General features: G+C 35.6%; 2 protein-coding genes across 2 annotated transcripts in view; one reads left to right on the plus strand and one right to left on the minus strand.

The window, feature by feature from the left end:
- The first annotated feature begins 2,219 nt into the window (after nt 1–2,219).
- arl3b (ADP ribosylation factor like GTPase 3b) lies at nt 2,220–5,716 on the plus strand. Its single transcript, XM_073828313.1, has 6 exons — nt 2,220–2,268; nt 2,681–2,824; nt 4,333–4,449; nt 4,524–4,574; nt 4,660–4,845; nt 4,927–5,716. The coding sequence occupies exons 1-6, from the start codon at nt 2,266–2,268 to the stop codon at nt 4,972–4,974; spliced, it is 549 nt and encodes a 182-aa protein (XP_073684414.1). The 5' UTR covers nt 2,220–2,265; the 3' UTR covers nt 4,975–5,716.
- Nucleotides 5,717–12,660: 6,944 nt separating this feature from the next.
- Nucleotides 12,661–26,922, minus strand: part of trim8b (tripartite motif containing 8b) — a 24,184-nt gene continuing 9,922 nt past the window's right edge. Inside the window, exons 6-8 of the mRNA XM_073827916.1 lie at nt 20,113–20,315; nt 17,233–17,237; nt 12,661–12,807 (exon numbers count right to left, since the gene is read on the minus strand). Coding sequence (XP_073684017.1) covers nt 12,661–12,807; nt 17,233–17,237; nt 20,113–20,315 — 355 coding nt within the window. The remainder of the gene's footprint in view (nt 12,808–17,232; nt 17,238–20,112; nt 20,316–26,922) is intronic.

Consider the following 26,922-nt stretch of genomic DNA (forward strand, 5'->3'; position numbering starts at 1 on the left):
AGTCACAAATGGTGAATTCATATTACTTTAAGTCCAGGAATGTCTTAAAATAAAATGTGAGCTCATTTGCATTCTTCGTTTGCATCGTATTATTCTTTTTTATTATTACTAACTGGTTTCTCTTTTAACAAAGCAGCAAGTCACCAGAAGTCTTCTTTTTTGAGGATTTCTAAATTGCCTAAAATGGGTTTTGGCTTTGCTATGCTATTGTTTTAATACCTGCTGATGGTAATAACTGAAAAGTGATTTGCACTTACATCATGATTAGGTCAGTTACCTGGATGCAGGGCTATATTGGAGATACTCGAATGTAAACATTTGCACTGATTGCATGGTTAGTGTCCTACTGAATACGTTGTTCTGCTAATTTATGCTGTCTAAACCACAGAAAAACCATGTGGTGGCTGCTAAATCATGTAGAGAAAGTCTTAGTAAGCAGGACAGGAAGCAATATTTTGACAAACTAAAATTAATAGGCGGTAAAGATACATTCAAGCAGTATTAATTAAGATATTAGTCTACTATTTCACCTACCTGACAGGAAATGATAAGAACAAACACGAATGTTGTCAAGATTCTTGCCCTGGAAATCGTGTTTGAGTTTGGCCAACCACAAATGCCTTTTGTTCCTCACAGTTTTATCCACTTTTTTCCTTATTTTGTTATAACTTTTGGCAGTCTATAGTACTCCAATGTTTTTTCCCGGTCTGACCAATTAATACAGTTCAAAACATGACAATAATTGTTTGCTGAACCATTTTCAGCAGCAATAATCAGCTAAATATTATACATTGATGGTTTCTAGTTCCAGTCTACAGAGAATAGATTAAGCTAACACACACAGAACAAAACAAATGTTCTGATTAGACTTACATGGTCTGAAACTATGTTTGGCACAAACCGAATGCAATTTTTGAGTCACAGATGGTGAATGTATAATATTTTAAGTCCAGGAATGTCTTAAAATAAAATGAGAGATCATTTGCATTCTTCATTTGCATTGTATTATCCTTTATTATTATTATTACTAACTGGTTTCTTATTTAACAAAGCAGCATATCATCAAATGCTATGGTAAGTAAGCCAAAACCAGCTCTCACAGTGAAGCAGTTAAATAATAGGCAATTAAAAGTAATTTCTTTAATATTTTTATTCTAACATATTCACCTCATTTTTCCTGTAAGAGCGGGTGCAGCTGTTTTAAGTTTAATGTGTCTGGCTTCTGGTCTCATGGCTTCCAGCTATTTTTAGCTGTACAAAACAGCTGGTTTTGCTGGTTGATATTGCAAACTGGTATGTCTTACCATATTGTTTTAATGTATTATGTTAATTATGAACACACTGGTTTGTAGTGCAAACAGTTTTACTGTTTACACATTGTTATTCTTCTCGTTATTTTCCTATAGCCGCTAATGAACCAGAAGTCTGGCCCATCAGCTTATTGTACAAATATTTGTGTTACATTCTGAAATATTTGTAACTTTTATTATTTTCCGAATAAAAAAATCAGTCATTCAGCCGATTAGTTTGGATACTTTTACTTAAATAATTTTACTTATAATTTGTAATATACTATGCATTATACACAAAATTATGAAATATTTATTATGAAATTCTCTTCCAGTTCCATACATCCTCATACATTCATACATTGTCTTAAGTAGCACAAAAATACATTGTATGGGTCAAAATATTTTTCTTTTATGCCAAAAATCATTAGGATATTAAAGATTATGTTCCATGAAGATATTTTGGTAAATTTCCTAATATATTAAACTTTAATTTTCGATTGGTAATATGCATTGCCAAGAACTTAATTTGGACAACTTTTTTTTTTTTTGCACCTCATATTTCAGATTTTCAAATAGTTGTATCTCGGCCAAACATTGTTCTATCCCAACAAACTATGCATTAATAGAAAGCATTTTATTCAGATTTTGTGGTCCATGGTCATACATTATTTGTGTGTACAGAAACAAACTATCTGAGGATTTGATGACCTCAGCTGCATAAAAAACATAACTGAAATCAATAGGGTTATTATAATTCGTTTTCAAATACATTTATGTATTTCTGTGTTAGAATGTATCATTCAAAACAGCGTTAAACATTAAAGAAAAAAGATCGGTTAGCAGAGCTAAATGTGTTTTCGTGTACTACGTCACTTTTAGCCCTTCTTGGAACGCACGTCTTTTTTGCGTACTACGTCAGCCCCTCTTCCCCTTAGTTACCCTCAGCGGCGTCTCAGGGAGGCAGAATCACAAGATGGTGAGTTAAAGCGCTTACAATAAACATATCCCTACCCGTAGTTGTTTTGTGTTTGAGACTCAGCCTTCTCATCTCCGTCACGTTGTGAAATTCAGTCCTGTTAGCCTCTGAGGAGAATAGTGGATTTGTTGTAATCAAGTGGTATTAAAGATGAGCAGCGGTTCTCGGTGGTGGATGAGATTAGCTTGCAGGACTGTTTAGGTGTCACGACTGTTCGAGAATCGCTTATGTATTGCATCCAAAGTCTCGTTTTATACATATTTCATGGGAGAAGTATATAAAGATCAGTTTTCTTTCATTATACGTCCTTTGAGCATTCATTGCTCCTCTTGAAACCTATTTGTTGATGCTCGTGCATGACGTCATAAACTGAGAGCATTGTATAAGCTGTGCTTTTAACTTGATTTTTCAGGGCTTGTTATCAATTTTAAGGAAACTCAAGAGTACCCCCGACCAGGAGGTGAGGATATTGCTTCTGGGGTTGGACAACGGTGGCAAGACCACCTTACTGAAACAGCTGGCATCTGAAGACATTACTCATATTACTCCAACACAGGTAGGATTACTTAGGGTCACCAAAAGTCTTCTTTTTTGAGGATTTCTAAATTGCCTACAATGTCCGGGTTTTGGCTTTGCTGTGCAATTGTTTTCATACCTGCTGATGGTATTAACTGAAAAGTGATTTGCACTTACATCACTAGTAGGTCAGTTACACAGATACACGGCCATATTGGAGGTACTTGGGTGTAAACAACAACAAGGCTTGTACATGGTTAATGTACTACTGAATACATTGTTCTGCTAACTTATGATGTCTAAACCACCTTGTGGAAGCTAAATCATGTAAAGAAAGACTTAGTAAGCAGGAAAAGGTGCATTATTTTGCCAAACCAAAGTTAATAGGTGGTAAAGATACAAACAAGCAATATTAAAGGAGTAGTTCACTTTCAGAACAAAAATTTACAGATAATGTACTCACTCCCTTGACATCAAAGATGTTCATGTCTTTCTTTCTTCAGTTGTAAAGACATGTACGTGTTTTTTGAGGAAAACATTTCAGGATTTCTATCCATATAATGATTTGAACTTCCAAAATGCAGTTTCAAAGGGCTCTAAGCGATCCCAGCCGAGGAAGAAGGGTCTTATCTAGTGAAACGATCGGTTATTTTCTAAAAACATTTAAGACTTGTATACTTTTTAATCTCAAATGCTCGTCTTGCCGAGCTAGACAAGATGAGCATTTGAGGTAAAAAGTATATAAATTGTATTTTTTTTTTTTTAAAGAAAATAAGCCATCATTTTGCTAGATAAGACCCTTCTTTCCAAGGCTGGGATTGTTTAGAGCCCTTTGATTTCCTTACAACTGAAGAAAGAAAGACATGAACATCTTGGATGACAAGGGGGTAAGTACATTATCTGTAAATTTTTGTTCTGAAAGTGAACCACTCCTTTAATTAGGATATTAGCCTAATATTTCACCTACCTGACTGAAAATGATGAGAACAAACACAAATGTTGTCAAGATTCTTGCCCTGGAATTCCTGTTTGAGTTCAGCCAACCTCAAATGCCTTTTGTTCGTCAGACAGTTTCCACTCTTTTCCTTATTTTGTTATAACTTTTGGCAGACTATAGAAATCCAAATGTTTTTCCCAGTCTGACCGATTAGTACAGTCCAAAACATGACAATAATTGACCATTTTCAGCAGCAATAATCAGCAAAATATATGAGTTTTGTTCAGTTCTGTGGCATTGTTTATATTCAGTGCTGCCAATATGGCCGATTGATTATGCATTGTGAAAACACTGTGGTGTGCAGGCATTGTACATAATTGTTCATAATTGTGGCTTGCAATGCAAGAATATGTGTATGTATAAGGTATGTATGACTGTACAGAGCATGTCAATAAGAAAACAATGCGAAACCCAGACATTTTAGGCAGTTCAGAAGTTTTTGCCTTCGAAAAAGAGGCATATGAATGCTATGGCAGTTACTTTAAACAATTTACTTGGCTGCATTTTATTACCATAGCAAGTTTAATAACTTAATTTGTTTTTCTCTGTAGGGTTTCAATATCAAGAGCGTCCAATCGCAAGGATTCAAATTAAACGTGTGGGATATCGGTGGTCAGCGGAAGATCAGACCTTACTGGAGAAACTACTTTGAGAACACAGATGTATTGGTGAGCTCGCTTTACAGTCCTACAATCCATTTTGATTCCAAACATGTTGTTAATCGGACACTTTTGGATTTCAGATTTACGTTATTGATAGTGCAGACCGCAAAAGATTTGAGGAAACTGGACAGGTGATTTTTCGCCGCTATTATTTCTTCACTATTCCAAGCAATTTCTGCTTTCAGTGTTTAAATAAGTCAATTGTTCTGCATGCAGGAGCTGGCTGAGTTACTTGATGAAGAAAAGCTCAGCGGTGTCCCGGTTCTGGTGTTCGCGAATAAGCAGGATTTGCTCACGGCAGCACCCGCGTCCGAGATAGCCGAGGGTTTGAATTTGCACACTATCAGAGACCGAGTGTGGCAGATCCAGTCCTGTTCTGCCCTCACAGGAGAAGGAGTACAGGTTGGTTTGAAATATGTTTTGTTTTTAGTCAAATTTGAGTTTAAATCTGCAGTATTTGGACTGACTCACATGTTGTTTCAGGATGGGATGAACTGGGTCTGCAAGAGTGTGAACGCTAAGAGGAAATAGAGCAAGAGGGAATACAACCATGATTCTGAAAAAAAAAAACTGTCAGTAGGTATAGGAAATGAAGGCATCCTTTCTATTTAAAATCACTTTTGCCTCTCCTTTTGGGCCTGGTTTGGTCCCATATCCATTCAATGAGTTCTATCCTTTCAATGGTCTTTTAAACTCAAAATTAAGAATGTACGTCCATTTGTTTGCTTTAGTGCATTTCAAATCTTGATTCATTCTGCCTTCATTTCTTGTTTTTATATTGAATGTTATAGTTATTTAGAGGATTTTGTTACTGAGACATTTAAAAAGTGACAGCCTTCATCACTCAATTCAGTAGTGGTCCTTCCAAACTGGCATTTTCAGTGAAGTATCACTCTTGTTACTCCATCTAAGGTCATATTTTTGTAAGCTTTCCTGAGAGTAACAGAGATGCGAATTACGGTACCCAAATGCAACATTTAAGAAACATCAGTAAAAGGGACCATCAGTAGGATGTTTTTGATAATTGAATGTAAATAATGTTCCACATATCAAATTATTTTCTGCATATATATATAGTCGGATTTTACAAATCCAGCATTTAAGGATTTCTTAGAGCTCTATAATTGTAAGTGGCCTGTACAGCTGTAATCTATACATTGACGAGTACAAGTGGACGTCTGTCGTCATCACATCGAGATTATTTCTGTAGCGTCTCTGAATGTTGTGATGTGTGTGAAATTGCTGAAGCATACTGAGTAAAGTACTGAAAAGATATGCTGTGATGTTTTTTGGTTTAGAATTCATTTAGATACATTTATGTTTCTGTTTTATTTATTTTCTTTGTTTCATTTGAAATGGGTTGTTGCATCAATGCTAAGTCGTTAGGATATCTGTCAGACACACACTCTCACAACATATGGTGTTGACAGAGGCACAGCGACTTGCCAAGACACACTTCACATACACCTACACTCACATGATATCGCTTATTATCTAATGCCACATGCCATGTGCTGAAAGTACATGGTATGTTTTGCACTGTATGTTATTATATTAACAGTTAACGACACATTTTTTATTTAAAAAAAAAAAAGATTAGTTCTACAAAATTCATAAGTGTTATATAGGTGGCACTATTGTCCATGTTTACCATCCTGGCATTATTTTGTTTGCTAGTTCCAGATTTTCTATTATTTCACTCCTGTTCTAAGGGTGAACATTATGTATGTTATTTATTTAGGTTATTTATATATACAGTATATATATAAAATGTTTGTTTTAGAAATCTCTTCTGCTTACCAAGCCTGCATTTATTTGATTGAAAGTACAGCAAAAACAGTATCATTTTGAAATATTTTTTACTATTTACAATAACTGTATTTGAATATATTTTAAAATGTAATTTATTCCTGTGATTTTAAAGCTGAATTTTCAGCATCATTTCTCTAGTCACATGATCCTTCAGAAATCATTCTAATATGCTGATCTCTTGTTCAAGAAACATATTTTATTAATATTATTATTATCATCAATATTTAAAACAATTGTGTACATTTGGCAGGATTCTTTGATGAATAGAAAGATCCAAAGATCAGCATTTATCTGAAATAAAATGGTTTTGTAACACTATACACTATACCACTATACCCTAAAAACTTGGTGTCTATATATACATTCTGAAAAAAATAATAAAAATTAATACTTTTATTTAGGAAGGATGCTTTAATGAAAAGTGATGATAAAGACATTTATTTAATATTACAAAAGATTTCTGTTTCAGATAAATGCTGTTCTTCTGAACTTACTATTCAAAGAAACCTGAAAAAAATCTACTTAGCTGTTAAACATAATAATAATAGTTTCTTGAACAGCAAATAAACATATTAGACATATTAGAATGATTTCTGAAGAATCATGTGACTGGAGTAATAATAAAAATTCAGCGTTGAAGTCACAGAAATAAATGAGAGTTTAAAACATATTCAAATAGAAAAAAGTTTTTAAATAGTAAATTTTAACCAGTATAATATTTCAAAATTGTGCTTGTTTTGCTATTCTTTGGATCAAATAAATGCAAGCTTGGTAAGCAGAAGAGAATTTATATATATATATATATATATATATATATATATATATATATATATATATATATATGTGTGTGTGTTTGAGCACTAAATTAACATATAGAAATGATTTCTGAAAATTTGTCATCACAGGAATAAACTATGCTGTAAAATATAATAAAATACAAAAGTTTTTTTTTTAATCGTAATATTTCATTTACAATAACATTTTTCTAAAAACTGACTATAAAAAAATCTTGAATGCTGTGTTTACTCTCTCTTTCTCGCTCTCTCTCTCTCTCTCTCAAGGGAAAGCATTTGCACTATTAACTAAGAATTTCCCCTCATTAAACTTTTAATTGGCTTATTAAGCAAACGTACTTATTAATATTTAATAAGGTAGTTGTTAAGTTTAGAACTATGGTAGGGTTAAAGAGATAGTTCATCCAAAAATGAAAATTCTGTCATTAATCACTCACCCTCATGTGGTTCCAAACCTGTAAGACCTTTGTTCATCTTCAAAACACCAATTAAGATATTTTTTATGAAATCTGAGAGCTTTCTGACCCTCCATAGACAGCAACGCAACTTACAAATCGAAGACTGACACAGAAGAGAAGAAATTTTTGATTAAAGTAATTATTTTTGTTTATTTCACACAAAAAGTACTTTAATAGCTTCATAAATTATTGTTGTTAAATTATGGTTGAACTAATGTCACTAATGATTGGATGTTTTAAGGATGTCCTTACTACCCTTCTGGGCCTTGAACATGTCAGTTGCATTGCTGTCTATGCAGGGTCTGAAAAAAGCTCTCGGATTTCATCAAAAATATCTTAATTTGTGTTCTGAAGATGAACAAAGGTCTTACGAATTTGGAATGACATAAGGGTAATTACTTAATGATAGAATTTGATTTTTGGGTAAACTAACCCTTTAAGAGATTTAGAATATGGTCATTTAATATGCTTTTTAAACAGCCAGCATGCTACACTATTTTTCTTGTTATTTTTCAATGTAACGGTAATTGTGTTTGCCGCCACAGACACAAATGTACATATTAATTAAAAACTTCGAACAAACCATGATTACAAAGCTGCCGACAGTCAGTAGATTTTCTTTTGCATTTACATTTTTAATGGCCCAAAAGCAAGCCTTAATCTTAATTGAATCGATTCCAGTTAATTAAATCAAAATGAGTTGGTATGAGTGCGTTTGATCTTTAATGAGCAAAACAGGCTCGGTCCCTTAAAAAGAAGAATCTCATTTTGTCTCTAATGTTTGTGTAAAGCAGCCAATGACAAGCAGCAGCAGCCTTTCTCCCCCTCCTTCTCCCTTGCTCAATTCTGAGCGTGTTTCTTCAGTAAGAGCCGTGAGTGGCGACCATGCTAGCTGAATAGCTAACAGCCTGCGTGCCTGAATGAGAACACACCCAACCACTCCCTCCGGTTCCTGCACTCGGCATCTTTGAGTGACATTCACGAGCTGACACGTGCGCCCACAGTGAAATGGGCAGGCTCTATTAAGCCTGAATAAATCCAGCTCTTTGAGACAGGCAATTAGACAGGCCTCTATACCTCCCTCTGCATCCTAGTGTGAAGGACCCAGCCCTCATCCAGCATTCTTATCCACAGGCTTTTCCTTCCATCTGGCCCTTAGACAAGCCAGAGTAGAAAGACAGTGGCTTTTTGAATTCTGCTTATTGAAGTGAGAGGCCCCTTTCTCTCTGATTTAAATTGGTAGTCTTGAAGTGTGGGCGTTTTTGATGGAGGCAGCCAGATATCTTCGTGATGGCTAACAAAGTTCTGGGAGAATGGATTATCGTGGGGAGTAAAGCGAAATGTCAGGGAAAGGGGCGTAATTAGCATTATGCTGGGCTGTTTGGTTCCTTTTAATTATATCCGACTTCAGATAGAAGCAGAAATGAAATCCGCAGCCATTCCGAGCGTCTTCTTTCCAAAGAAGCTGCAGTTGCGCCTCTAGTCCAAAGACCTTGTGAAATTCAAGCCTTTTAGATCAGGTATGTCATTTTTAGGCTTGGCCAGATATATATAGTTTTGGAATTTCGAACACATTCGAATAACATTTAAAGTAAAATTGAAAAACAAATAGCTGTAGTTTTAGAATAGCTCAGTTTTTATATCTATTTTGTTATATGTAACGGTAATCTTATTGCTTTTTTTTTTTTTTTTTGCTTTTTTTTTTTGTAAGCCAAAACCAAGCGGAAAACAAGCATTGTAGCACTTCCAGTTCTATCATCCAGAAGTCATTGGGTTTTCATAATGGGTTTTGGGTTAACGTAAAATACATGAGTAATACCCCCTTGTGATTTTTGTAAAGCTTTTTTGAAAAAGTAGGTTTTAACAAGTGTCGAAATGGGACTACAGAGGTTGTTGAGGACATTTACGTAATCACAGTGAATGGGTAAACTCATCTACTCACTAGTTCACTTTCACAGCCTTGTCGCACTTTTGCAACTAGTGTAACTTAAACATTTAGTGATTTTTTAAAAATACATAAGGGCTGAAAGAGTAGTCATAAGCATGATGGTGGTGATGATGATAGTTTGTTTTTAGCCTACATGTAGCTTTTTACTTCTGACAACTGTTTTTAAGCTTCAAAATGTATTAGTTATGTGTTCATTTGTTAAAAAAAAAAAAGTAAGATGGCCAATGGTTATTGTCAAGAGAACCAAGTCAATATGTCACTGCTGCACTCTTGGGTTGAGATTTTTCCTGTACAATTCTTGTAATAAATGGTCACTCAAAAATAGTTTCTTTTTATTTATCATTGTTTAATTTGATTATTTTTAATTCACATATATTTATTATTTCTCTTCACTTCACCTCATTTAATTAAATTTTTATTTTATTTTAATCTTGGCAGTATATTTACAATCAATGTTTTTCAAAATAATTGAAAAATAAAATAAAATACTCCAAAAGCCAACTGAAAAATGAAAAAAAAAAAAGGTTTTTGGGTTTTTGTTGAGAGAACCAGGGTGATGCATCACTGCCGTATTGTTACAATCAATATTGTTTAAAATATTCTAAAATAATAAAATAAAATACTCCAAAAGCCAATGGAAAAATCTAGTTGGTGCATCACTGCAGTATTACTGCAATCAATATTTTACAAAATAAAATAAAATGTGTGGGCTCTCCTAGTTTTGAATACTGAGTTATTCTTGAGTTAATACCATATTCCTTGGTTTAACACAAATTAAATTAGAATTAAATGCACTACCAGTCAAAAGGATTTGAACCGAGACCAAGCCTGTATTTATTTGATCGAAAGTATAGCAAAAACAGTACATTTTTAAAAATATTTTTACTATTTAATATGACGGTTTTCTATTTGAATATACTTTAAAATGTAATTTATTATTGTGATCAAAGCTAAATTTTCAGCATCATCAGTGTCTTCAGTGTCACATGATCCTTCAGAAATCATTGTAACATGCTGATTTACTGTTCAAGAAACATTTATTATTATTATCAATGTTTAAAACAGCTTAGCATTTATCTGAAATAAAAAGCTTTTGTAACATTATACACTTTACCATTCAAAAGCTTAGTATTAACACTTATTCAGCAAGGATGCTTTAAATTGATCAAAAGTGATAATAAAGACATTTATAATGTTACGAAAGATTTCTATTTCAGATAAATGCTGTTCTTCTGAACTTTATTCATCAAAGAAACCTGAAGAAATTCTACTCAGCTGTTTTCAACATAATAATAATACAAGTTTTTGAGCAGCGAATCAGAATATTAGAATGATTTCTAAAGGATCATGTGGCTGGATTAATGATGCTAAAAATGTAGCTTTGAAATCACAGGAATAAATCAAAGTCCCTTTAAGGCAAGTCATGTCACTCGGTGGCCATCTTTGAAACGCCTCTCGGGCATACAAGTGCAGCTCCTATCTGTTTGAATGGGGAAACATCAAATTCTCCAAAACTGTTCACCAAGCTTACGATTAAATTTCATATTTTAAATCTTCAAAGAAATCCAACAAGAACTGCCTCATAAATATGGTTCCTTGTGCTCCAATAGGGTGAAAAAACCATAGATATATATACGTAGATACCCCATTGGACCGCTCCAAGCACGTAGATGCGTCCGCCATTTTGGAACGGTCCACTTGACGTCATTCACCATACTGTAGGTTCGCAGACCAACGGCTGTTCAGGACTGTGGCATTTCAAATATTCAGTGGTTACTATGGTGATTTACATAGATCTATGGGTGAATGACGTCAAGTGGACCGCTGCAAAATGACGGACGGCTTACGTATAAAGGCCCATAGAAACAGTCACTAATGAGGCATCTACGTATATATATCTATGGAAAAAACGCTTATTTTTCCGGCTAGATGAGCCAGTGCGCATGCGCAGTACTGAGCGCACGTCTAGAGCGCCGATTGTTTCTATAGCAACCGGGACTTCTAACGGCAGCTGCAGTGACGCGCTGACTTTACTAATCAACGATTGGCTCTTTCACTAAGAAGGCGGGGCTTCGCGGCCATAATGAGCGTTGCATTTTTCCCCATTCAAAACTACACGAGTGAAATGTCTTGGGTATTCTATAGTCTTTGAATAAATTACATTTTAAAATATATTCAAATAGAAAGCAGTTATTTTAAGTAGTAATATTATTTCAAAATTGTACTGTTTTTGCTGTACTTTGGATCAAAAAAATGCAGGCTTGGTGAGCAGAAGAGACAACTTTAACAGTAAACATTAAAAATCTTAGTGTTCAAAAACTTTTGACTGGTAGTGTATATCCAAAAAATTAGAAAATTAGAAAACATATATGTTAAATTGTAATAATATTTCACAATATTGCCATTCTTGCTGTATTTTTGGTCAAATAAATGCATTTTTTGCAAGGAAAAAGAGGCTTCTTGCACAAACATTTAAAAAAAGACCCTTAATTTTTTTTTTACTTTTCACTGACAGAGAATTTCTTTAAAAAAACTCGTGTAATGACAAACTGACCTTGATTTTTCCACAACTTAAACCACACGAGCCCACATGCCCGTTCTAAACTCGTTCTCATCTGCGTTCCTATGACAGAAATGCAATAGTCCAGGGTTGGATTAGTGGTCGATCACACCTTATCTGAGATCAAGAGGCTCAGACCAGCTTTCTTGCAATAACATCCTGCAGTCCACGTAACCATAGCAACTCAGAGGGACTTGAATGTGCCTTTAAAGTTGGACAAATAAAAGGGCAACATTGATTTTTATCTCACTGATGGGATATAGTCTTCTCATTTGGCTTCATTTATTTCTATTCTGACCATGCCAGATTTAGACACACTCAGTAAGATATCATCTTGTCAGCCAAAGACTCGGATTCGCTCCTTTGCAGTTTCACAAACAGATTGCCGGCATACTTGAACACCCCTAAATGTATAAAATTATCATGCATTTGAGTGTATTGCTATCTATTTATATCTGTATCTGTACCCATATATATTATGGATTTGCGGACAGAGATTTGTTGCGTGGCCTTATCAGCACACTCACAGACTCAAACACTCAGAGCGGTTTAATCGTCAGTTCAGGCAGTAGCACCTCTGTTATTGAGTGCCATTAAAATACTGGCTGTCAGAGGGGTGCAGTGAAGGAGACATAATTATGCACCTCAGCCAGACACAAAAGGCCCAACACCCACACGGATCTCTTTTTCCTGCACAGAGCAGTCAAGCTTTTCCACACGGGACACGGTGCCGTAGATCATCGGGATCATCTCGGCAGATTCAGATGTGCACCTAATGGCGGCGTTATCATTCTGAAAATACATAAGGAATGTTCTTCTGTACGCTTTTCTGGATGTGCGGTCTAAGAGGGTCGATAGCTGTTTTTTCCTGACCGTGTGCCACCATACAGGAGCATGTGTGTGTGGGATGAGGGGGAGGAGTTAGCACAGTGAATTTCTTGTTCTTTTTTTTACTGTGCATTTTGATGGGAATCGGGCAGCTGTTTTGCAGCTGCTGCATGAATAGAACCACCCTGAGGCCTTAGGAGCCGTTCACACAGAGTGCGTTCTCTCATTCAAAAACAGCGGAAGCGGATTGAACGCAGAGGTCTGAAGATGTGCTTTGAAAAAGTTGAACTGTTTTAGACTTAAAGGGATAGTACACGCAAAGCGTGAACAGTTTGTTATCATTTACTCGCCCTCATGTTGTTCCAAACCTGTGTGAATTTCTTCTCTTGAATACAAAAGAAGATATTTTGAAAAATGTTGGTAACCAAACCAGTATATTTTTTTCATACTGTGGAAATCAGTGGCTATTAGTAATGTTCTTTAAAATATCTTAGAGGGAAAAGTACAAAACTGTGTAGTTCTTGTGTTGTAAATCCTTTCAAAGGATTAGTTTACTTCCAAAATATACATTTCCTGATAATTTACTCACCCCCATGTCATTCAAGATGTTCATGTCTTTCTGAATTAAGGTTTTTAAGGAAAACATTCCATGATTTTTCTCTATATAGTGGACTTCAATGCTGGCCAACAGTTTCAATGCAGTTTCAAAGGGTTCTTCGCGATCCCAGCCGAGGAACAAGTGTCTAGCGAAACAATCTGTCGTTTAAAAAAAAATAAATAAATTGTATATACTTTTTGACCATAGATGCTCGTCTTGCACTAGCTCGACTTCTTCCATTGGAAAGGTCACTCGTGATCAGAGGTTGCGTTAGACTTTAACATTGTCCTTCATTTTGACGGACAGGGTCCTAAAAATGTATTATTACCCATAATTTTAATTTTTATATTTTAATTATAATAACACATTCAGTTGCTTTTATTTTTGTTCACATTTTTATTTTTAATCATGAACCTACAGGACGAGCATACTATATAGGCTTATGCATTTATTTATGAAGAGAACATGAACAGAGACTGCATCACTTTTCATGTTCAACACCACACTCCGCAGTGACAAAAGCAACAAACATGCTAGGGCTGAGTAAAAAAATAAACCAATTTCTCATTTTTATGAACCAATATCTCTTCTTAAATCCCAATAGATCTTCTCCCTGTTAAAAAAAACCAGCTTATGTTGGTTAGGTATGTTTTGATGCTGGCTTAAGCTGGTCATTTTGCTGGTTTATGCTGGTCCTTGACCAGCACATGATCAGCTAAGGACCAGCATAAACCAGCTAAGGACAATCTTAAACCAGCATCAAAACATACCTAACCAACATATGCTGTTTTTTTTCACCAGAGTTGGTATATGCTGTTTTTTAGCTGATGAATTGACAGTACATAGTGTGCCTCCTTTGTTACTTTCAATATGAAAAAGTCTCAGATTTCAAATTCTGTCCATTTCATTAGGAAATTCAAGTAATAAATACCGTTTTGGCGCTCTCTAATGTGGCGTGTTAGATCGCTGTAGCTTAAACTCGGTACTCGCATGCGCGTAATCAAAGGCATAGCAAAAGATTCGTAACAGTTTCATTTTTGTTCTGGAGTCTTTGTTCTGCTGCCACACTGGAGCGCACTTGCCACACTACAATTTGGGGAATTACAACTACAATTTAGAATAGATCACCCTCTGTGTAATCTGTCAAAGTGATGGACAAACCTTCAGATTTTTCCGTCACTAATTAAAAAATTCCGACAATTTTCGGTTAATGTGACCTCTGCTCTTGACATAGGCAGAAGTACCGACCCAGTGTTTTTTACAAAAAGGTAAAAATGTCGGATGATTTCGAAGTTGGAGGAGAAAATAGGTTTTTCACCTACTCTACCTTTTTGAACCAAAGTATACAGATTAGGTACTAACCGCACATGACCTTTTCACTGTGATTATGTAATGCATTAAGTCACGCATGTGCATAGTAGAGCTAGTGCAAAATGAGCATTTGTGGTTAAAAAGTATTTAATTTTAATTTTTTTTTTCTTTTGAAAATGACAGATGGTTTCTTTAGGTAAGACCCTTATTCCTCAGTTGGGATCGTGTTGAGCCCTTTGAAGCTACTTTGAAACTGCAATTTAGACCGTCAAAGGCACAGTTGAAGTCCACTATGGAAAAAAATCCTTGAATGTTTTACTCAAAAACCTTAATTAAAAAAAGAAAATCATGTTGGATTCTGGAAGTGAACTAATCCTTTAGAAGTGAATGAACTGCTCATCCAGTGAAGAAATGCAAATGGCATGATGACATGATAAACTATTCTGTACAAAAAAAAAATGCAATATTGATTATAAGCATGAAATGCTTGATGTTCATTGTAAATTTTATAAATACTTACAAATATATACATGTTTGAATAATGAATATATTCACTATATTGCCAAAAGTATTGGGACACCCCCTTCTAATTAACAGGTTTAACTACTTCAGTAATTTCCATTACAAAGTACAAAGCAAGGTTCAAATAGAAATTATTGATTCAGTCAGTGTGGAAGAACTTGACTGGTCTGCATAAAGTCAAGTCGTAATCCCAGCTGAACACCTCTGGTGTGACTTTAAATGCAGACCTTGAGCCAAAAACTCATTGCCAAACACCAATGACTGTACATAAGGGAACAGTCATTTTAGATGCTTCCAAAACTGGTGCAACAGAGATAGAAATACAATTTTTTTTTATGCTTCCAACTTCCAAAATAGTTGTTTTTGTACGAAACAAGAAAGAGCAGTGGTGTGATACATGGACAACAGTGAGAAATATCTGAATAGAAGTGAATAGAAGTAAAAACTAATTTTCTCCATATGGAAATTGACAATACTATAATACAATTAGGCCTATGTCGTTAGCAATGATTAATGGGGTTGTAGTTCTTTCCCTTATTAAAACCCATAAGTATACAGTCTTGTTTCTTTGTCTTTTTGTCAGATTTTTACATAAGTTTCGTAATTCACCTCATAGCTTGTGTTCGGTTTGGTTCATGGCTTATAAAGCTTTAAAGGGATAGTTCACCCAAAAATGAAAATTCTGTCATTAATTACTCACTCTCATGTCATCCCAAACCCGTAAGACCTTTGTTCATCTTCAGAACACAAATAAAGGTACTTTTGATAAAATCCAAGAGCTTTCTGACCCTGCATAGACAGCAACACAATTACCACATTCAAGGCCCAGAAAGGTAGTACGGACATCCTTAAAATAGTCCATGTTACATCAATGGTTCAACCTTAATTTTATGAAGCTACAAGAATACTTTTTTTGTTTTCTCGGTGCAATTTTTTTTTTCGTAATTATATAACATTTCGTTTGAACCACATGGACTATTTTAACAATGTCCTTGCTACCTTTCTGGGCATTGAACATTTCAGTTGTGTTGCTGTCAATACAGTGTTCATCAAAAATTGTCCATGTGAAATCAGTGGTTCAACCTTAATGTTATGAAAATACCTTTTGTGCGCAAAGAAAATTGCATCCCCGTTCATGAGAGTACCATGACACATACGTGTGGTGCTGCTGATGCAGGAGCTGGCACTCTGCCTTGTTTACAAGCAGAAGAAGATGCACACTGTACATTAAACAATCTTCGTAAACATGTCTGAAGATTTTGACAGAAATTATGACTTTGTCCAGCCGTACTTATTTGAATCAGAATATACAGACTATGAACTGAGAGAGATGGATGTTCTGCATCAGAACACCACAGAACACAAATGAGAAGAAATTGTCATTATTTTTGTTTTCTTTGCGCACAAAAAGTATTATCATAGCTTCATAACATTACGGTTGAAACACTGATGTCACATGGACTATTTTATCGATGCCCTTTCTACCTTTCTGGGCCTCGAATGTGTTAGTTGCGTTGCAGTCTATGCAGAGTCAGAAAGCTCTCGGATTTCATCAAAAATATCTTAATTTGTGTTCTGAATATAAACGAAGGTTTTACGGGTTTGGAAAGACAAGAGGGTCACTAATTAATGGCAGAATTTTCATTTTTAGGTGAACTATCCCTTTAAAGAAGACTTTTTTTAATCCCTATGAGAAAAATGAACGGAAAAAATCTTTTAGGAACCAATGGAACTAAAAAAAGTAGGTGGGCACTAATGCACTCTATTACTACTAGACCTGTTAGGTCACACGTAATGGCAAAAAATTTGCCTACCATATTCGTAGGATGTGTGTTAAAGCTTTTTTAAGTATTCATTATACAGGCCATGTGTCTTCAACCTGCACAACATGTGAACGTTTCTGAGCTCACTTTTTCTTTCTCTTAGTTTTCTGGCTAGTTCACCCCCTTTAGCATCACCGAGGCTGTCAAAGAGACAGAGGGAGAGGAATGATGAAAGAGATGCGGGGGGAGGAGAGACAGGAGAGAGAAAGAAATAAAAGCAACGCCAGGAGAGACACACAGGTGTCTGTGTCAGATCATTGGGCCCAGTGAGGGTTGGCAGAGGAGAGGTGGGGGGAGATGGGGCTGGTGTTAAATTACAGTGGGCCTGTGTGGAGGGATGATCTGGGTCACAGGGTTCCCAGCATCTCCACTGACACACACAAGGGAGAGGAGCTCATCACCACCATCCTGCTGTTCATTCTTTCAGCAGACAGAAATACGGGAGAAAATAGATGAAGCAGCGTTGGCATACAGGTACCGTACTAATGGAGCTCGCTCACAAAATTTCCATGCCATAAATAAACATCTACAATGACATAAGTGAGAAATTACATGGAAAAAATGCAGTGCAGTCACTAATAGGCTTAAACGCGAAGTATAAAAACGTCCGATCTCTTTTGGAAATCTGTAAAACAGCGCAACCCCTCCCTGTGCTGGAAATAACAAATCCCTGTCCGTTCACATCAAACAACAGTAACATTTATTACCATCTGAGAGGGAAAACAGCCTCCGTAAGCAGGAGCCAGGACATTAATCCAGCCAGGGTCACAGACAAAAAGCAGAGATCTATTAAGTATTAATGACAGGGCTGAGCAGTGCCAAATCCCTTCTTCTCAAAAGTAAAATGAGGCAAAAACTGGCATTCTTCTGTTTTGAACGTAAGCTTTAAAATGCTGGTATTAATTGAGTCTTTAAGTCAGTCTGAAATCAAAATGGTCTCTGTTTGCATTCTCAATTCCCATTCTTGGTCTTATTCTGCATGATTTATTAGTGCATGTTATTTTCATCATCTTTCATCAAAATTTAATAACTTGCTTCGCCTCAGAAATTACATTTCTTGGCCCTGGCCCAAATGTGCCCTCATCCCCGTGGTCCTCCTTTGAGTCAACACTTATTTGACGTAATGCTGCAGAGACTGGTAGTAGTCTATTGGGGTGCCATCATTATACAGGCACAAAAATGAACAACAACAACAAAAAAAAGGTGCACACTTAAATAATAATGCAGCAGGTTGAATGTTTTTCACATTCATCAAATTGAATAATATAACTTTATTTCTATTCCTGGTTAGAAATCATGAGATTAATTGCACCTGTAGTGACAGAAAGAAAAACAAATTTGCATATGTGATTTTGATCAGTGCTGTTAATGTTAACTAAAACCTAATACATAAAAAAATAAATAAAATAAAATAAAATATGAAAATGTAAATATTATATTGCAAACTTAATCTTAAAAACCTAATTACAAAGTACTTAAATCACTAAAACTGAAATAAAAATACAGTAAAGCTAAATCAAAAACCTAAAAAAATGACAAAAGCACATAAAACAAATGAAAATAAAAATATATAAAATAAAAGATAATACAGAAATAACACTAGATTTAATACAATGACATTTTACAAGCATTTTAATTTTGTTGTCTTTATTATATATATATATATATACTGTATATAGTTGAGGTCAAAAGTTTACATATACCTTGCAGAATCTGCAAAATGTTAATTATTTTACAAAGACTTTAACATACAGTCCACAATAAAACATAACAGCTGAATTTCTAAAAATTACCCCATTCAAAAGTTTACACACACTTGATTCTTATTGCTGTGTTGTTACCTGATTCTTGAGTCCCTTGTTTGTCCTGAACAGTTAAACTGCCTGCTTTTCTTCAGAAAAATCCTTCAGGTCCCACAGATTCTTTGGTTTTTTAGCATTTTTGTGTATTTGAACCCTTTCCAAAAATGACAGTATGGTTTTAAGATTCATCTTTTGACACTGAGGACAACTGAGGGACTCATATGCAACTATTACAGAAGGTTTAAACACTCACTGATGCTTTAGAAGGAAACACAATGTATTAAGAGCTGGGGGTTTAAACTTTTGAATATAATGAAGATGTGTACATTTTTCTTATTTTGCTAAAATAAAATATTTTTTTCATTTAGTTCTGCCCTTTCTAAGCTACAGAAGATACTTACATTGTACCCATAATTCAAAATAAGTTAAACTTACCCTAATCTTCAAATTCCAAAAGTTTTCACCCCTCGGGTGTTGCATCGTTTTTCCTTCCGAAGCATCAGTGAGTGTTTGAACCTTCTGTGATAGTTGCATATGAGTCCCTCAGTTGTCCTCAGTGTGAAAAGATGGATCTCAAAATCACAGTCATTGTTGGAAAGGATTCAAATACACAAAAATGTTGAAAAAAACGAATTTGTAGGACCTAAAGAATTTTTCTGAAAAACAGTGGGCAGTTTAACTGTTCAGAACAAACAAGGGACTCATGAACATCACTACACAAACAAACAAACAAACAAAACAGCTGTGGATTATTTAGGTAACAGCACAGTATTAATAATTAAATGTATTATTGGGGTCAGTATTAAATAAAAAATAACTTGCATTTTGTATAATCCCTCTTATATTGGTCAAATAATTAACATTTTGCAACTTCTGCACGGTGTATGTAAACATTTGACTTCAACTGTACATGACATAATACATATTTCATGGAGAAATAAGTTAATAAAAATGGAAATAAAATGGCTCGTGAGTGCCGTGTTCACAAAACAGTCAAAATGGTTGCATCTTGCATTCCTTGCAGCTGGTGGCTCCCTCCTTGCAGAAATGTTCAGTCCAATCATCACTGCAGATTTCTGCCGAACCGAAAGCATCTCTTTGATTAATGTCATTACCACTTCTATTAAATCACGTCTTAAATCATTAGCTTCAATGGCTTCCACATCTGTCCTGGAGCTAGCAAATCGCCAGTTAAGACATCTGGCAAACTCACTTTCATCAGATCCGCTGTCACGTCCGTGAGACATCAGAGCGGCTTTCTCAGCCTCTCCCGTCATGACGACCAACTCCCCCGTCATTCTTCCAGACTCGAACAACACATTCCCAGCATAAGTGGGCAGACGGCAGACGTGGTGGCATGACAAGTTTGAGCGTTCTGAAGGAAGCACCCGGCCTCTAACTAGCATTTTTTCCTTGCTGGAGACAAAAAATTGCCTCATTGACATAAACATGGATTCATTCATATGGAGAAACGCCCTGAGGTCATAAAAATCTCTTTCGCTAATGCCCTTGCACACACACACTGCAAGCAACTCACCGCAGGGGCAAGGCGAATAATTTCATGGTGCCAGCAGAGACAGATTCCTCTGAAATATGACCAAAGGCATTTCAACAAGATATGACACACACTCCCTCCTTCAGCGCCGTTGAGGGCTGAAAAAGGGCACACGGTGAAGAAGACTGTCTTGAGGCAGGCATCAGCAAAAAAAAGGGCGCACGCTGGAGGCCAGGGTCCACACGTAAACCTGAGCTCAGCTGGACTTTCACAAAAACAACCTGTGCCTGCACTCTGAGACACAGTTAAAATAGCCCAGTGCACAAAGATATTCTGGGCTTTGTGGGCAAAGTTTCCTCCTGTAAAATAGTTTCACTATGGATTGTTTCTTTCTCGTAAGCACAGCTAAGGGAGCTCACAATAACACCGAGAGCCAACACACACACATACACACAAATCACAGTGGCAGTGGACTGCTGAGGTATTTTGGACTGTGAAAACCGGTTTACAGAGAAAAGAGGGTATTATTGCCTAGGAGCAAAACTTTCCATTAATCTAATAGACATCCAGCTTCCTCTGAGACCTTCTAATAGAAGGTCTGGTTACAATAAGCCTCAAAAGCAGCTACTGAATTTAAAACCATAAAAACCATATGAGAACTCCAACCAAAAGAGCGCAAGGCAGTCGCTACTCGCTAGTGGCATTAAAACTGTTTGTGAGATATTTCAGACTGCCACACCCAGGGAAAAAAAAGAAGCTGTAGCCTATGATAGATCACGGCTACAAATACTGAAAGGCAGACGATGATGATAAAGTTTTACTAATCATTTAATTCTATGTGAAGTCCATTCCACAGCTATAACCATATCGACATGATATAGAGGAACCATATTGTTGGAATCACTTTCAGAGTGATTTTTTTCCAGCTGAAGAACCATAAAAACACTGAGAGCCAATCAGAATCCACCTGACTTTAAAGAGCTTGAGCATTAAAAAACTGCAGATGACGAAACTGCAGCTCTGGTGCGGACGTCTATATAGTTATAGTTATCGTTCTTGGTGTGAGCCGGGCATAAAGATAAATAAAACTATGAAGTTTTAATAATCATTCAACTTCTGTGAGAACAGAGAAGGCCACGCTGCCATTGCAAAAACAAAACAGTAAAACAATATTGTTTGAATCACTTTAAGATTGTTTTTTCCTGCTTATGTGTAATAAAAACATGTAGAGCCAATCAGAATCCACCCAGTTTTAAAGAGCATCTGTTGGTGTGGGCACTAATATAATTATTGTTAGAATTAGCGTTCTTGGTGTAAAGTACAGTGCCTTGCGAAATTATTCATACCCCTTAATTTTTTTCACATTTTGTTATGTTGCTGCCTTATGCTAAACTACTTTAAATTACTTTTTTCCCACATCAATCTACACTCCCTACTCCATAATGGCAAAGCAAAAAATAGGTTTTTAACATTTGTGCAAATTTATTAAAAATAAAAAACTGAAAAGATCCTGTTGCATAAGTATTCAGTATTTCTGGGACACTCGAAATTTAGCTCAGGAGCATTCATATTGCTTCTAGATGTTACTACACTTCGAGTGGAGTTAAACTGTGGCAAATTCATTTGAATGAGTATGATTTAGAAAGGCACACACCTCTCAGAAAAGGTCTAACAGCTGAAAATGCATATCAGAGCAAAAACCAAGTCCTGAGGTCAAGATAACTGCCTGTAGAGCTCAGTGACAGACTTGCGTTAAGGCAATGATCTAGGGAAGAGTTCAGAAAAAATCTGCTGCATTGAAGGTTCACAGAAGCATTATCCATAATGGAAGATGATTGGAACAAATACGACTCTATAAAATGTCTGCCAGCCCCCATCCAAGCTGACAGAGCTAGAGAGGTGAAAAAGTGAGGCAAAGAATGGCATATAATTGCCAAATGCAGATGTGCAAAGCTTGTCACATCATACCCAAAAAGACTTGAGGCTGTAAAGGTGCTTCAACTATGTACTGAGTTAAGGGTATGAATACTTATGCAATGTATTTATTTCAGTGTTTTATTTTTAATAAATTTGTCAAATTTGCAAATCTTTGCAAATGTTTTTTGCTTTGTTATTATTATGGTGTATGGAGTGTAAATTGATGTGGGGAAAAACTAATTTAAAGTAGTTTAACAATGTTGCAACAAAACAAAATGTGAAAAAAATGAAGGGGTATGAATACTTTTGCAAGGCACTGTATGTACTTAAAGTATGTACTTTAGTACATATTTAGTATGTACTTAAAAAGATAGTTTACCCAAAAATGACAATTCTGGCTTTAATTACTTACCCTTATGTCGTTCCAAACCTGTAAGATCTTTGTTCATCTTCAGAACACAAATTTAAGTTATTTTGATTAAATCCGAAAGCTTTCTGACCTCGCAGAGACAGCAAGACAACTGATACGTTTAAAGCCCAGAAAGGTAGTAAGGACATTGATAAAATAAATAAATGTATAGAATTCACATACTATACAGTAGAGCACAGTGCATAGTTGTATAGTCCATTTGAGACACAAATATACTGCATACCAGTTAGCCTGCCAGCTAAAGCTACAGAAATCACATTTGATTATCTACATAAGAAGTAGCTTGCTTTTTAAGCCTCACTGTTGTCTTTGGAAAAAAAAATAACTTGTTACTCTATACATACATATTTTGAAAACAGCTGTAATATTGCCATGCTAGTAAAAAATGCAGCTAAGTTAGAATAGAGGGTTTGCACTTACGTCACAGTTTGGTTAGTTACCTGGATGCGCGGCTATATTTGAGATACTCGGACATAAACAACAGCATGGATTGCATGGTTAATGTACTGAATATGTTGTTCTGCTAATTTGTGCTGTTTAACCCTCTGACCGAAGCCTTAAAAAGTTACTGTTAAATTTTTTCTTCAGGAAAATCAGTGAAATACATTTTTGTTCAATAATATTTTGTGATTATTATTTAGAATTTTGAGGAGTTTTTATGATACTATGCAATATTTATAGAATTTTAATTTATAATTTTTTTCTACTAGAATTTTTTTTTTCAGTAAATGCAACATTTCACATTAAAATTGCTTGATTGCTGAACACTTTTTTTCAGCACAGTGGCTGATTTGTAGCTTGTACCACCAAAAAATTCTCTGAATTATTGCAGTTTTTTGTATTTCCTATTGATTTCCTATGTCTGTCATTTTTGACCGCGAAGGAGCCAAGTGTGACTTTTTTTTTTTTTTTTTGACCCTTTAACATATCCGAATCATGTCAGTGATTTTTTTTTTGTGCTCACATAGCTAATGCAACAAAAGTCACCAAGTATCATCTCATTCTGATGAAGCTACGATTTTTTAAATTTTAAAACAAACTTTTTTGGTCAAAAATAACCAAAGAGGCCCAGAAAATCCATGATGAAGCTGCTAAATCAAATAAAAAAGGACTTAGTAAGCAGGAAAGGGTGCAATATTTTGACAAATTAAAGTTAATAGGTGGTGAAGATACATAAGCATTATTAATTAAGATCTTAGCCTAATATTTCACCTACCTGACTGGAAATGAAAAGAACAAACACGAATGTTGTCAAAATTTTTGCCCTGGAAATCCTGGTTCAGTTTGGCCAACCACAAACGCCTTTTGTTCCTCAGACAGTTTTTGCACTCTTCTCCTGGATTTGTCTTAACTTTTGTCAGTCTGTAGACCGATTACTACAGCCCAAAACACAATAATTGATCATTTTTTGCAGCAGTAATCATCAAAATATGCGCGTTTCCTTTGCTTCATTGGCATTGTTTATGTTCACTGATGATGCGTCGTGAAAGCACTCTATAAAGGCAATACTTTTTGCCAGTTACTCCCCTAAACTAATCAAATGTCATGATTGTCATGACACATCTAATACATTTGCTCGAATTAACACTCAGGCAATGGCCTTTTCACCTTGCATCATATTCGTAAGTTCTGCATCAGTGTGACAGCTGCGCTCTTTGCTAGCAGGAGCACTTATTAGCAAACACAGTCATACAGTCTTTTCCAATAGGGAAATTGGCCATACAGAGGCAGTTTTTGTGCAGTGCACTGATAAATTGTGCAGCGTTCAGAGAAGCCAGATGTTTTCTTATTCCTTTTTTGTTTGTCTATTCCGTGCTCCAGCCTACAAATATCTGCCTTTCTTTTCTGTTTGCCTTGTGATGCACTAAAAATGCTGAGCTGCTATTTAGAGTCAGGCATCTGACATTCTTTCAAGAAAGAAAACCCGAGGAGGGGGAGACGAAACCCTGCTCACTCTCAGGTTATACAAACATTACTGAAGACTCATTCTTGCACACACACACACACACACACACACACACACACACACACACACACACACACACACACACACACACACACACAGAGCACCTTGTTCCACATGTAGCCACATGTGAGCGGCAGGCATCCATTCCAATTCAGATCACTCGGATTTAGTCACGCAGATCGTTAATAAAGCCGTGGTTCTCTTCACGTATACACGCACACAAAAACAAACTGAACAGACCTCCGTTTTTGTCAGTTGCAAGATATACATTAATTATATCCATAGGCTTAGCAGAAACAGCAAATGTCAGCATATGCAGATCACACCCATGTTTCTCACTATTTACCATCAATTTTTCACACGCCTTTGTACACTGACAGGTGGCTGTGTCTACATTATGCTAAAGCTAGTGAATCCCTATATGCATAAAACCTCACGTTAAGAAAAATGCATTTAAGATGAAAGCGCTCTAGTTCTCATACATTAGTCATATCAAAAGTGAGTGGGTCGCTGTCAGTTGAGAGACGAAAACAATGAGAATCTAACTAGTGCTGACCTAAATTTCTCGTTTGGAAATCAATAAACTGAGGCAAAGAGCTTTTTGACTGACTCTTTTGCAAGTTTACGCTTTCATTTTGTTTGATGGGTTTTAGATTTAACCACCTAGAACTTTTCACACAACATTTGTATATTTAAAATGGCTTCACGGTCTTTCTGAAATGTAAAGGAAAATACATCGCACATTTCTCAGTGCTTTCACGATGCATCAATTAGTCATATTAGCACACAGAACCTAAACAATGCCACTAAATCGAACGAAACTCGCCAATTTAGCTAATTATTGCTGCTGAAAATGATCAATTATTGTCATGGTTTAGGCTGCACTAATCAGTCAGGTCAGGCAAAACATTTGGAGTACTATGAGACAGCCAAAAGTTAAAACAAATCAAGAAGAAGAGTGCAAAAACTTTCTGAGGAACAAAAGGAGTTTGTGGTTGGCCAAACTGAACCAGGATTTCCGGGGCAAGAATCTTGACAACATTCATGTTTGTTTTCATCATTTCCAGTCAGGTAGGTGGAATATATCTTAATTAATCTGCTTGAATGTGTCTTTACCACCTATTAACTTTAGTTTGTCAAAATATGTCACCCTTTTCTGCTTACTAAGTCATTCTTTATATGATTTAGCAGCTTCAACACGTTTTTTTCCCATGATTTAGACAGCATAAATTAGCTGAACAACATATTCAGTATGACATTATCTGTGAAGTCAATGCTGTTGTTTACATCCGAGTATCTCCAATATGGCTGCGCATTTTGGTAACTGAACAAACTGATGTATTCATTTGCATCCAAACAGCATTTCTCAAAGGGATGGTTCACCCAAAAATGTTGTTGTTCCAAACCCACAAGACCTTAGTTCATCTTTGGAACACAAATTAATGTATTTTTGATTAAATCCGAGAGCTATCTGACCCTCCATAGTCCATGTGACAAAAATGGTTCAACTCTTAATTTTATAAAGCAACGAGAATCATTTTTGAGCGCAAAGAAAACTAAAACAATGACTATCGATTTCATTAAAAATGTGTTTCTGAAGATTAATTAAGGTCTTACAGGTTTGGAACGACATGAGGGTGAGTAATTAACGACAGAATTGTCATTAAAAGACTAGTCTAGGCTAGAAGCATTTATGTGAATAATTTGGTTTACACTGATAAAAATTAAGTGTTAACTGTAAGCGTTTCCATAGCAATATTTAAGCCTGTAAAAGAACTGAAGGTTAATATTCATTATACAGCACAAAAACAAAGAAACTGTGAAACGTCTTAAACTTGAAATTAGCATTTATTTGAACAAGGATCTTTCCAAATTACAAGTCTTTCTTTTTCATTTCACAAAATATTTACAACAGAAAATCCCTCCATTTTATCCCAAGTATTCAGTTAGTTTCATAACGTTCATTGGTCAATGTTTCTCATAAGTAGATCTAAAAAATAAAAAACCAAAAACTTCATTCCCTGTTTCAAAAGTCATTTTATAACTGCTAGCAGTTTTATTATTTTTCTACGAGTGCTCATAAACTCTTTTCCACATGCACTCAGTAACAAACAGGAAGCCAGAGGCTCCGTTGCTTGGAGCCGGAAACGGCATGAAACACAAGGAAGAACAATTACAGCATTGACAGTAAATGCAGAGGCATCAAGTGCACCAT

The sequence above is a fragment of the Garra rufa genome, chromosome 22 (genome assembly GCF_049309525.1).
Source record: "Garra rufa chromosome 22, GarRuf1.0, whole genome shotgun sequence".
Taxonomy (NCBI): domain Eukaryota; kingdom Metazoa; phylum Chordata; class Actinopteri; order Cypriniformes; family Cyprinidae; genus Garra; species Garra rufa.